The 13,509-nt window shown below is 59.4% G+C and overlaps 1 protein-coding gene across 1 annotated transcript; it reads right to left on the bottom strand.

Annotated features, from left to right (window-relative positions):
• Positions 1-8,717: 8,717 nt before the first annotated feature.
• Positions 8,718-10,745, bottom strand: DIO3 (iodothyronine deiodinase 3). Its single transcript, XM_036086206.2, has one exon. The coding sequence runs from the start codon at positions 10,680-10,682 to the stop codon at positions 9,768-9,770; it is 915 nt and encodes a 304-aa protein (XP_035942099.1). The 5' UTR covers positions 10,683-10,745; the 3' UTR covers positions 8,718-9,767.
• Between the last annotated feature and the right edge of the window lie 2,764 nt (positions 10,746-13,509).

Here is a 13,509-nt window from a genome sequence, read left to right as displayed (position 1 = left end):
TCCACTGAATGGTGGGAGTCTGTGTCCCCTCCCCTCAAGCAGGCAGACAGATTTCTGTGATTACTTGGGCAAGCAGAGTTTACAGAGTGGTGCCAGATAACTTCCTAAGTCATAACAATGCCATGCACGTCTGCCTTACTCTCTTGGGATGCCCACCTTTGGAGCCCAGCTGACATGATGAAACTCAGGTGACAGGGAGGGAGCCCAGATAGGTATTTCAGCTACAGTTCTGGAAGTCCTCAGCTGGGAGCTGGCCACTGTCATCAGAAATATGAGTAAGGAAGCTTTCGAGTTGCCCCAACCCCAGCTCCCATCTGGCTACAACTGTCTGAAAGACCCTGGGTGAGACCACTGACCAGAGCCCCACTCAGCCTCCAGACCTATGAGCAGTGATGGGAATGCTATTGTTTTAAGCCACTAGGTGTTGGGGTGACCTTATGGATGAGGGAAGCACTGACCTTATTTTTCCTTGCTGCATTTTTTAGGAATCAAAATTGATTTGTTGACTATTACCACCCAAAGCTTATCTGTTTCTGATTGTTGTCCCCCAACCTGAGCTTGTACGCCATTTGGGCAGGAACATGGGTTCTGTTCCTGTCGAGCAGGAATTATGGCTGGCTCATTTCAGGTTGGAATAAATATTTGTCAAAAGGAATGAATGGATGCACAATGTGTCCTCCAATTCTTTCTTCTCCAAAAATTCTTGCGGCCTATCCTGGTCCTTCTCTTTCATGTGGATGCTGGGATAAGCTCCAGGACCCTCTTGGGGTTTTGTGTGGAGGCCTTCTGGGTTTACAGACAGATCTGGGAAGAACAACAGCAGGCAAATCCTTGCACCCAATAGAACTTTTCTGGAAGTGAACCTTCCCTGGAACCCCAGTGCATAAGGAGGTGCTTTGTGGTTTCTAGTTCTGCACTGCCAGTGGAGGAGGATGGGTCCCCGCTCCAGACTGCTGTGGGATGGGGTGCAAACACAGGTGGGGGGTGGGTTGGAGAGAGCTTGAGTGCTTTCTCTGGGAAAAGGGTCATGGGGATTCAGGGAGCTCAGGCAGTCCCAGAGCAGTGTGATTGGGTCCAGCCATGGGGTAGGGGTGAGGGGAGGAGGCTCAGGCCAGGGAGGACAGGGCTGTAGCCAGGACAGGCCTGGAGCCCAGTATCTTCCTTAAGGTGATCCAGTCACTGCTAGGGACAGCTACCCTGGACCGAGGCTTGACCCCTACCCTCTCTGCTCCCAGCCACGTTCCTGCCTCTCCCCAGGGCCTTCAAGGTCATGCGTCAGATCCACATAGGGCCTTCTAGCCTCACCTCTCATCCCTGCCTGCCCTCTCCGGGGCCCCATGGACTTGACCGCCGTTGCCCAAACCTGCCAGGATGTTTTTGCTGCCAAGGCTCCGCACACGTCATTCTTTCCATCCCTGAGGCTCTTCCCACCTGAGCTTCTAATGCTTCATGATACACCTCCTCCAGGAAGCCTTCCCTCGGGTTACCTAAATCCCAGGCTTCCTGCATTGTTAGTTTCTGTCTCCCCTACCAGCTCAATTGCTCTGTTAGGATGGGACCGGTTCTTCTCGGTGCTTCCTACAGGCCTGGTGGGTATCAGGGGCCCAATGAGGGTCTGGAGAGTGAATTTGTATATGTCTCACACACTCGCTCACATGCAAACACATACCTGCACTGCATCTCTGGCTGAATGATGCGCGGTGCTGTTTCTTGGCCTTTACATATGTACCCTCCTCTTCCTGGCACCTTCTTCTGGCCTGTCTCCCTATCCCCTGACTCTGCCTCTGGCCACAGCCTGCCTGAGCCAGCAGAGTCTTAGGGCACCGTGATGGTGAGCATCCACCTGCCATCTTCACAGCCCCTGGCCTGGGCAAACGAACGGCCAGCAAGGGGTTAACCACCCCGTAAGCAGCCAAGTGCAGTGGGGAGAGCCAAGGGCATGGCTTTGGAGGCAGAAGGCGTGTGTCCTGGGGACATTGGCTAACACCACGGAGCTTCACTCTCCTCCCAGGAGAACCGGGAGCACCATAGTGCGGCCCCCTCTGCCCACGGAAGGAGCTGCCCCCAATCCCCAGACTCGCAGCTGGCCGTGTGCAGGTCTGGACTGATGGTCGGGGGGGCTTCATGGGTGTGCATCCTGGGCCGGTGTCCAGTGCCCCTCACTCGGAGGACCCTGCCCTTGATTTAATGCTCTGCTGTCACTGTCCTGAAATTCTGAATAATTGTCAACTTTGTGTAGCATCTGCCCTGCTCTGGCAGGGATGAAATGCACGTGCGGGGGCAGGCCATGAAATGTAAAGTTGTAATGTCCATGGTTCCCCGTGCAGATTCCATGCTCACTCACCTGCATTTAAAACCGGAGAGGCGAATGGTAACATCCATGCCACTGATTTGTGGTGGCTAATTTTCTGCGTCAGCTTCCTGGGCTAGGGGGTGCCCAGATATTTGGTCAAACATTATTCTGGGTGTGTCTGTGAGGGTGTTTTGAGATGAGATGAACGTTTGCATCAATAGACTGCGAGGAGCAGATCGCCCTGCCTGACGTGGGTGGGCTTCGTCTGATCAGTTGAGGGCCTGGATAGAACAAAAGGATGGGGAAGGGAGAGTTTGCCCCCTCCATCTGACTGCTGTGGGGCTGGGCCACTGGTCTTCTGTCTTCAGACTCAGACCCGGACCGGAGCTTGCACTGCTGGTGCTCCTGGGTCTCAGACCTTTGCTCTTGGACTGAAACTTACATTAATGGCTCTCCTGGGTGTCTGGCTTGCCGACTGCAAATCCTAGACTTCTCAGCTTCCATCATCACGTGAACCAATTCCTTAAAGTAAATCTTTCTCTCTATCCTACTGGCTCTGTTTCTCCGGAGAACCCAGACTAATACATAACTTAAAATGTTAATTTTTCTTTATTTATAATGCCATTAAATAGGAAAGAAACACCATGACAAGTTGAGGTACCATGAAAGAAAGGAAAAAGCTTTATATTTGGTACCTTTAATGGCATTTCTCCCCGTTCTTGAACAAGGAGCCCTGAATTTGCATTTTGCTTTGGGCCCTGCAAATCCTTAGCTAGCAGGGCTGGTGGTCATTCCTCCTTGGCTCCGGGTCACCAGACGTAGTCTCTGGAGAGTTTGGGGGCCTCTGTCTGGCCAGAGGGGAAGACTGAATAGAGGGTCTTAGAGACTTCAGTTTCATCTATCCCATGCTTGGAGGCCCTTTGAGCTCTGAGGTTGCCACTAACAGGGCCTCAGAGAGATTGCACTATTGTTCACCTTTGGCCCCCACCCAAGCTTAGGATTGCCAAATTTAAAACAACGAAACAACCCAAAACATCCAATTAAATTTGAATTTCGATTAAACAATGAATAAATAAATTTAAAAAAAAAAAATCCTTTTAAGTATAAGTATATCCCACATAATATTTGGGACATACTTATACTAAAAAAATTTGTTGCTTATCTAAAATTCAAATATAATTGAGTGTCTTGTGTTTTTTTTTTCAGCAACCCTACTCCTTTTTTTCCCCTCCCAAATGTCTCTCGTGCCAGCACCGCACCCCAACACTCCCACCTACCATCCCCAGACCTGGCCCTGAGCTCACCACCTCCAGCCAGATCCTCTCTCTGCCCTGGCCTCCCCACTCCAGGTTTCTACTTGCCACAGCCAGTGTTTTTGCTGTTTTTAGTTTTATTTTTTCTGTTATAAGAGCAATACACATTCACTACAGAAAAATCACAGGCTACAGACAAGCAACAAGAAGAAAGTAAGAAAACACTCATAATCCCACCCACACAAAGACAGCTACTGTGAATTCCTCGGGGTAGATTTTTCTAGAGCTGCCTGTGTGCGTGTCTTTGCAGATATTAAAAAAAGAGCACACACACTCACTGCCCAATTCAGACCCACTGTCCTATAAGCTGCATTTTCATGTAACAACAGAGGAAGGAACGGGTCTGGGTTGGGGAAATCTCAAGTGCCCTGATTCCTTTTGGCCACTCGAGGGATGCGGTGCAGCCTGGTGTTAACCCCCCAGCACCAGGGTGAGAGAGGCCTGTGGTCAAAGCCACTTTCTCGTCCATGGCCTGTGTATGGGTTTGCTATAACACAGTACCACACACTGAGGGGCTCAAACAGCACAGTATTTCCTCACACGTCTAGAGGCTGCAGATCTGAGATGCAGGTGTCGGAGGGGCGAGTTTCTCCTGAGGCCTCTCTCTCTGGCATGTAGACCGCCGCCTTCTTCCTGTGTCCTCACATGGCCGTCCCTCTATGTGTCTGGGTCCCCATCTCCTCTTCTTTTAAGGACACCAGTCATACTGGATCAAGGCCCGCCCCAATGACCTCATCCTAACTTAAGCTCTTTAAAGATCCTATCTCCAAATAAGGTCACATTCGGAGGTACTAGGGACTTGAACAACGAATTTTGGGGGAGGACACAATTCAGCCCATAACATCTTGGCCCCAGCTGTCTCTGACCCTGCCAAGCCTCAGTGTGTGCATCAGTGAAATGGGGCTAATAATCGTATTTATCTAAGAGGGTTGTTAGGATGACCAAATTGAATAATCCTGATACAGCCCTTTGCCCAGTGCCTGGCCCCTAGAGCAAACACTCAGATATCACTTCTCACTATTCCACATGTGGGTCGCCCCGTGGTTTGGGACATCACTTCTCTGTAGAGGGGTATCTGCATGGTATAAGGCAGAGGCCATGGTCCTCTGGTACCTCCCTCCCTCTGTGCCCAGTAGTCTATCTCCTGCAGGTAGACGCCTAGAGGACAGTTGCTGGGCCAACGGCAGATGGCAGGCTGACTCTTGCAAGTGCACCTGCACCCTCCGTCAGTGGCGGATGGACGGCATGCCCAGCCACCCCCATCCCCAGGTGTCTGTTGCTCCTTCCCCTCTCCCTCTGACTTCCCTGCTCTCTTGTCTAAAGCTCCCATCCCTGAGGCTCAGCAGAGACCCCAAGCTGTGGCCTAGGCTCCCAAAGTGGCCCCAACCCTCCTCACTGCCCCTCCTCCTCCACCATGCCCCCCTCTGCTTTATAGCCACAGTGGGGGTTTCTTGTTTTCTGAACACAACCTGCCCTTCTTGGCCCCCTCGGCTTTTGCACCAAGGATGCCCTTCCCTCTGTGTCTTCCCAGATGAGACACTTGTGCCTTCAAGGGACACATGAGACCCTCTCTATGAACTCTTTTAATGCCCCTCCTCCCTCTCCCTGCACCATATTGCTAAGCTGACAGTGAACCTCAGAAACACTAATGACGAGGATGATGGTGATGGTAACAATAAGAACAGTGGGGCGCCTGGGTGGCTCAGTCGCTTAAGGGTCTGACTTTTGGTTTCGGCTCAGGTCGTCATCTCAGGGTCGTGAGATCGAGCCCCCCGGAGAGCTCCATGCTCAGTGCAGAGTCTGCTTAAGATTCTCTCTCCCTCTCCCTCCGCCCCTCCCCCCCATGCTCTTACTCTCAAATAAATAAATCTTAAAAAAAAACAAAAACAAAAACAATAAGAACAATGGCTGTCTCACCCCCTCCTTCCCACTGATCCAGCATTCCTTGAGGGCAGAGTGTCTCCTGAGGCGGGGGCAGGGGCTCAGGCAACCCACGGATCTGGCACAAGTTAGCCCGCACGGAGCTGCTTGGACTAGATGTATGGATGGGTAAAGGGTGCCGGGTAGGGACTGGCAGGAGAAAGGTGTGTGGGGGTGGCGGGGGCGGTCATCAAGCACTGTGCATCGTGATCCTGATTATGGAACCTATATCTGGGAATGTACTCATATACCATTGTCAGTAGGCGAAGTAGAGTCTGGAAGGAAACACACCCAACAGTTCACAGGGGCTATCCCTGATGAATGGGAACTTTGAGGCGTTGGCTTTCAAACATTTCCAAACATTTTTGATCCCTCCTTCAGGAGGAATACATTTCACATCAGCCACCTTGTAAACCCACACACACATACACACACACACAGCCCCCCGCCCCCCTGAAACAGAAGTTTCAGGAAACTATATTACCTTAGATGAAATGTATGCTGGTAGTTACATTGTATTTATTCTATCTCAGTTCTTACAAAATGCTTGACTTGATCTGGTAAGTTGATTTCATGACCCACTGCTGGGTCCTGACTTGCAGTTTGAAAAATCCTGCTCTAAGTGAGGCTTGTACTTTCTCCTCCCCCTCTTCTGTATTTAAAATTTACTACCGGGAATGGATTTATGCATTATCGTCATATTTTTCACTTAAAAATAAAGAAGAGACAGCACTGGGAAGACACGAAACAATAAAATCAAGTAGACTTTCTGGAAGGCAGTTTAGCAAAACCTGGCAAACCAGACATCTTTAAAGATGTGCATGTGTTTTGACCCAGCGATTTCCCCTGTAAGGAATGTGCTGGTGGGGTAAAGTGGTGCCGGACTGTGAGCACAAGCTGCTCACTGCGTTTCTGTTTATAATAATGAAACATCCCTCACACCCCAAGCACTCTGGAGCCCCCCTGGCTGTCCATTCGATGGTGTGGCGGTGGTGTGGCCATTCAAGACATTTATTAACAAGGAAAGAGGGCACCAGGGGTCAAAAATTAATGTCAGGCTACAATAATCCGGCTCTTGTTATTAAAATATATATTTACAAATGTGGGGGGGGGGGGGACAGGGAGAGGCATGTTTGAAAGTGCTCACACCCTGAGGTTACCTTGGGTTGGTTTTATTTTCTCCTGACTCTTCTGAGTTTTCCTCGATGAGCACGCACCGTTTTTGTAAGAAGGAGAGATTTTAAAGGAAGAGAGAAGAAAAGAAGAAAGAAAGGAAGAAACGAGGGAAAAGGAAGAGAGAAAGGGAAAGATGAAGGGGAGGAAGGGAGAGTGGGAGGGAGAAGAGAAAGAAGAGAAGTTGGGGGGGGTGCCGGAACCCCCCTGGACGGGGAGCCAGCCGGCCGCGTGGGCAGAGGCAGGAGCAGCAGGTCCGAGAGCCCAGTGCTCCGAGTTTCGGTCCGGGAAGCCAGACGAAGCCGGGGGAGGGGGGGCGGGGAGCGGGCTCCGCGGGGAAGGGAGGTCGCGCAGCGCGTACAGCTGGACCCCCAAGCGGCCGGCCAGGACCCGGAGCGGCCGCGGCCGGCCGTGGGGCCCCGCGGCGGTTGCCGGCGGTCCCGGGCCGCCCTCCGCTGCCTCCAGGCCACCAAATCCGCAGCGGGGCCAGCGCCTGCCGGAGCTCGGGGCAGGCCCTCCCCGGCGCCCAGCCGCGTCCGTGCGGCTGGCTCCGGATTCTTCCTGGGGGTTTTGGGGTGAGAGGCGTTGGGGGGGAGGGGGAGGGGAGGAGATGCAGAAATACCATCTGTGCCAATTTTTTTTAAATTATTTTTTCAATTTAAATACTTTTAAAGAAAAAAAAAATCCCAGCTCAGGGTGTCAGTTCCAAAAACTTTTCACAGAGGAGCAGTGTGGGGGCTGGGCGCGGAATTGGAGGCGGCGTTGGTGGAGCAGGGGCCTCTCTTCCACCCGCCTGCTGCACCCCCCTCACCCCTGCAGAACCCCCTCCCACGTGCGCGCTGCTCACACTCAGGCGCTCACTAACACTCTCTCTTTCCATCCCGCGACCCGGACGGTCCTGGGTTCCCGGGCGGGAGAAGTTCGGCTGCCTCGCTTCCCCCACTCGCGTTCTGCAGACTCGTCTTAGCGCTTTCTTCTGCCCCCCCCCCCCCCGTTCCGCTCCAGGTGTCGCTAGCAGAGGGAGGTGGGGGCCGCGCTAATCCAGCGCTCCCAGCGTCGCCCTCCCCCAGGGAGCAGCAGGGACAGAGCGAGGGCCGGGATGGCGCGGGAGCGCCCGGCCTGGACTGCGGACGCAGAGCGGTGCCACACGCCACGGCCCCCTTCCCCCCAGCCCCCGTCCCAGCAACAGCCATCCCCCTCTTTCCGGTCTCTCTCCGCTCCTCCATCTCGCTCCCTTGCTCCACTTCCCAGCCCGAGCGCGTCGCGGGTGGTGGTGGTGAGGTCTGGCTCGAACTTGGGGAAGCGGAGGAGGGGCAGGAGGAGGGGGGTCCTGGGCAGGGGGCGCACCCCGCTCCACCCCCGCCCCGCAGTAGGTGTTGCTGCTGGAGTGGTGGCGCTGCAAGCCCGCCCTCCCTTCCCCGTCTGCCCTCCCTCCGCCATCGTGCGCTCTGCTAGTCGCACCTCCCGCGGACCCCAGCAGCCAGGCGGGGATTGGAGGGGAGCGGGAGATGATTTTGCAGGTGCGGGAACGGGGCTAGGGAGGAGCCAGGTGCGGGGAGGCGCCCGCGGTGGTCGGGAGCGCAGTCCTACCTGGTCCATAGCCCCCCTTATCCTCCACACCGCCCCCTCCCCCACGCCATCACTCGGGGAAGTTAGACGGGCGGCTGCAGGGGCAGCTGTAATTGTGCGTGAGCGCAAGCGCGCGCGGCGGCAAGTAAGGACCCCCTTGCCTCTCGGGCCTCCTTCCAGGACCCCGCCCGGCTCGGCTTCTCGGTTTTTCTCCCGACCCCACATCTCCACCGTGAGTGTGTGCGTGCATGTGTACACTCCTGGGCACCCTCACCGTCCCCTTTACCTATTCCTTGCCCTCCCGCGCCCCTGCCGGCGTCGGGTCCTTCCAGCCACCCTTCCCCCCAGGGTCACTATGGGGACGCGGGGGAGAGATTTGTGTTTAATTCCTGCCGCTATTCAGAGGAGAGAGAGAGAGAAAAAAATAAAGGGACCAAAGGCAACCCGAAAGCAGTTTACTTCAAGCTTTTATTATTGTAGCGTAAAAGAAGTTTATATGCAGAGTATTTCCAGCAAAACACTCAAAAATGGCCTTCGAATCAGGGGCTTCCCACTTCCTGGCCCCACAGTCGGCAGCTCTGCCGAGGAGGCCCCTCGCTCGGGGTCTCCAGGCTCTCCCCTCATCTCTCTTCCCGCGGACTCCTCCACCCACACCCCGTTTCCCAGGAGCCCGGGCCTCTTCCTTCTCCCTGGGGCGCTGCGAACCTCACCAGTGCCTCTCAAGCCGGCTTCCTCTGGTCCCGAAACAGTATCCCCAACCGCCCTCTTGCACCCCCTTTATGGCGGCCTCCTCACGGAAAGCCAGAGTACTTTCCCTCTCTCGTTTTAGGCGCTGCTGCAAGCCCCCCTGCAGTTCAGAACCAGCTCGTGGTCAAGACCAGTTAGAGACAGCTCGTCATCAGCAGTGGGGCTCGTGAGCACCCAAAATAAGGGGGGGAAACAACCCTGCCCACCCTTCCCCATCCCAAGCCCCCACCCCCAACTCAGGGACAAGAAATAGACACACAAGCAGCAGGGCATCCCCTCCCTGCGAACGACAGGTGTGGGCGCCAGGCAACTAGGGCGGGCGGCAGGCGCTGCTGGAGCCCCGCTGCGCTCAGGGTGCGCGGGCGTGGCCGAAGTCTCTCTGCGCCTGGCGGAAGGCACACTGGCTCTTCTCTCTGCGGAGGGGGCGTGAGAGAGGCACGGGCCTCTGCGGGGACACGTGGGGGGAGGGGAGGACCCAGGCAAGGGTGGCATCGCATCCACACTCAGAAAGGGATTTCGAGCCAGCCAGGCAGGTGCAGGTGAGGGACAGTCACAGCAGCAGAGTCCAGGGAGGCGAGGGAGAATTTTCAGGTGGCTTGGCTGAGGGCACAGACTCAGCCAGCGATCCCGGCTCAGCACAGCTGTGTCACTGGGCCCTCCGCAAACCTGACTTGTCTGGGGGGCATTTGCACGTGGGCTTCGAAGGCTCGAAGACATCGCCCGCCAAGTTCAGTCAACTGTCCACTGATTGTTTACACTCGGCGTGGCTGCGCGCCGTGCAGCTGCTCATCATAGCGCTCCAGCCAGGTGCGCAGCTCGGACACCTGGTAGCCGTCGGGGCCGCGGCCGCCCTGGTACATAATAGTGCCGTTCTGGATTACGTAGAGGCGCTCGAAGTAGGCCCCATAGGCCGAGCTGCTGGAGTTGGCCATGGTGTCCAGGACAAGAGAGCAGCTGGGCGCGCCTTGCTGCAGTACCTGTGCGGCGCTGACCCGGTCCTCCAGGCTCCGGTGCTGCGGGATGCTGTAGGGGGAGTCTGTGGTGACCCAGCCGTCCGAGGGGTGAGCTTCCTCGATGTAGATGATGAGGAAGTCGACGTCGCGCTGGTACTTGGTGACCAGGCGGTGGAAGGCGCTCATGCGCGCCATGAACGGTGGTCAGGTGCAGCTGCCGAAATTGAGAACCAGCGGGCGGTTCCCTCTCGCGTAGTCAAGGATGTGCTGGTTCTGGAAGCCATTGGGCAGGACCACCTCGGAGTTGGGAGCTGGACCGCCCTCATGCGCCTGCTTGAAGAAATCCAACTTCTGGCCGTGCCACACGGCCTTCAGCGACGCCAGGGTGCACAGGCGGTTGTCATCGGACACGCAGACAGGCGGGTCGTCCGGGGGCACCTCCTCGCCATCACTGTCGAGCTCCACTGCGGGTTCGGGCTGACCCCGGCGGCGGCGGCCCAGGAAATGCTTGCGGATGCACAGGAAGTCGAGGAGCCAGAGCATGAAGGCCGTGCCGAGGAAGCGCGGGAAGAGCACGAGGCACGAGGCCGTCTGGGCGCAGAGCCTCAGGGAGTGAAGCAGCAGGGAGCGGAGCATGGTGGCTGCAGCCCCCGAAGCCCCCTGGGACCCGCTACCTTCTCCCACCACCAACCGCGGGGCGGCCTGGCGAGGCATCTGGGCTTTGGCTGTGCGGGGAGCTCGATTTATAGCCGAGGCTTCAATTGGCGGGAGACTCCACCTCCGGGCCGGGCCCGCCCCCTTGCAACTTGAGCCCGGAGGGATCACCCGGCGGCGCGGCCAATGCTTTAGAAATCAAGGGCCGGGGGCGGGCTCAGGCGGCCGGGGGCGGGGCGGCCCGGCCGGGGGCCGGCGGGGGCGGGGCCGGGCCCCCGAAGCCCGCTCTCGGGGGCGGGGGACCCCGGTCGCCGCTGCCACCCGGGACGGGGAGCTGGGCCAGGGACCCAGGCGTCCGCCGGGGAGATCCTCCAGCTCCAGCTGGCGCGAGCGCTGCGCGCGGCCCCGGTCCCGGCGGCCCGCCTCCGGCCCGCGCCCCTCTCGCCGCGCACCTGAGCGGAGCTCCCCGGCGGCCGCCGCGCCGCGCCGGAGCTCCGGTTCGCTTCCCGCGCGCCGCCGCCAACGCCGCCCCCGCCGCTGCTGCTCGTGCGGGGCCGCTGCCCAGGTGCCGCGGGAGCCCGGGTCCGCGGCCGCCGCTTTGCCGGCCCCGGCTCCCGCCCCGCCGGGGACGCGGACCCGCGAGGAGGCAACTTTGGGCCCCCGCCGCCTTCCCCGGTCGCCCGCGGGCGCCGCTCGCCTCCCGGAGCCCGCCCGCCCGCTCGCCTCCCGCGCGCGCTCACACTCGCGCCTCGCACACGGCCGCCCCCCGCACCGCCCCGCCACGCACACCGCGCTCGGCGCCCCCCGCCGCTGCCCCGGGCCGCCGCGCGCCGTCCCGGCCGCGCCCGCCCCGTCCCATCTCGTCCCCGTTCGGCGCTGCCGTTCTCGGGTCAGCGGCCTCCGGGGCGCCGCAGGGAGGTGCGGGGGGCAGGGCCCGAGGGCCGGTTAGCGCCCGGCGCCGGGGACGGGGAGGGCCGGGGCGAGCAGCGCCGTGCCTGCCCCGCAGCCGACCCGGGAGCGCTTCGGGCGCGGGGCGCGGCGGGCGCGGGGCGCGGGGCAGCGGGCGTGGGGCGGCGGCGGCCCCGGCGGCTCTCCCACTAGGGGTAGCTGTTGCCTGAACGCCGCAGCGCTCCCCTCTCGCCGCGCTCCTCGCCCGGCGCAGCCCCGGCCGCCGGGCGCACCCGTCCCGTGCGTCCCCGGACGTCGCTCTCTGCCCCGGGAACGTCGAGACTGGAGCGCCCGAGCTGAGCCACCTTCGCCGACCCCGAGCGCTGCAGCTCGACTCACCGCGGAGGCGCCCGGACGCGTAAAGTGCGTACTTTCAACCGAGAATGTGTGTTGAGGCTTTTAGGGGTGCGGGGCAACTCCCCAACTCCGTGGGGCCCTGCTCGGCCCCGCCGCCGAGTCAGAGACCGACTGGTTCCTCGCTGCGCCCGGCGCTCGGCCGGCGACTCGTGCTCAGGGGCGGCGGGGCGGGGAAGTGTCTTGACCTGGGGTCCCCGAAGCTGAGAGCAAGCCCCGCTTCGCCTTGGCCCGCCTTGCCCTCCGGGGCGAGGCCCGGGCCCGGTCCCAAGCGATTTGTACCCGGCTGGGGAGTCGAGCCTCCCGGTACGCCCTCGCAGTAGCGGGGGCTTCTCTGGGGCGGCGGCGGCCGAGTCCCGGGGCCACCGCCGCCTGCGTCCCGTGCGCTGCGCGCCTCGGGGACCAGCCGCCTAACTTCTTCCCGGGACGGAGACAGCGCTCGCGCCGGTGGCCGAGGTGGGAGCTCGCTCGCTGGGCTGGATGGGGCGAGGGCGAATCGCTCCCAGCGGCGGCGGCGGCGGCGGCGGCGACGGTGGTGGCGGAGGCGACGGTGACGGAACAAGTCCGAAGAAGTCAACTGCCCGGCAAGGAGCCCCCACCCAGGACCCAGCGGGACCCCGCGGGCCGGGGCGTACACGCCCCGCCTTGGGCGGAGGTCCTCCCCTCCAGTTTTAGCGGCCCTGGCGGGACCCTTTGCCCCACAAGCTTCCGGTTGGAGCTGTGGCTCCAGCAGGTCAAGACCCAGAGCGGAAGGTGGGGGCCACTTGAATGCAGCCCCCTTTCTCTTTCTCCCAGCCTGGCGATTTCTCTGCTGTCGGAGCAGGGATGTTGGGGCTGAACAGCCCAGAAACTCCTGGCCTGGAGGAAAGCCAGCCTGGTCCCAGCTCTTCTCAGCCTCCAGACACTGCCCCTCACCACCCTGGGTAGGGGTCATTCAGGTGGGTTAGGGGATTCTCCCTGAGCCAAACCTGGCTGGGGGAGGGGGGGCGGGTCCCACTTGTCTGCCCCCCCCTTCCCCAGGGCACCTCTGAGTTAGTAAATTGTTGCCTTTCTTTGCCTTGCTCCCCCTTTGGGGGAGTGTGTGGGTTGAGGAGCCTCCTGCTTGGCAAGTCTCTGAGAGGAGGTTTGGGGCTCTGGTTTGCCCCTCCTGGGCAGGGGCAAGGGGAATGCCAACTTTTGTTGGCAAGATTTTCAAGCCCTGATTCCTTGGTTTCTTGCGGGGGGCGGGGTGTGTGCGCCAGTCTAGGACCTGTGCCCTGCCCCCACCCCCGCAGAAGCTGGGGCAGGGCCATGGGGCAGCCCTCCCCCATCCCATATTTGAGTTTCAGAAAATGAAAAAGCCACTTTGGGCTGGGAGAGCCCTTTGTGCTGCCTGGGATCTGGTGGTGGAACTGGTGGGTGTGTGGAAGGAGTAGTCTGGGGCACATGGGATACGGGTCCTTTTGGTCCCCTCACCAGCCGGCCCTCCCAGCCACCCTGACCCCGCACCCCATCCAGCCCCAGGGAGGCTCTGGAGAGCAGCACTTGTCCCTAGGGCTGTCACTGCTCTGGGGGCTCTGCTTGTTTCCTGGGCTGATAGGCTGCA

Source organism: Halichoerus grypus, chromosome 8 (genome assembly GCF_964656455.1).
Source record: "Halichoerus grypus chromosome 8, mHalGry1.hap1.1, whole genome shotgun sequence".
Lineage (NCBI taxonomy): Eukaryota > Metazoa > Chordata > Mammalia > Carnivora > Phocidae > Halichoerus > Halichoerus grypus.
The sequence above is the reverse complement of the archived record's forward strand: the minus strand, read 5'-3'. Positions and strand labels throughout refer to the sequence as shown.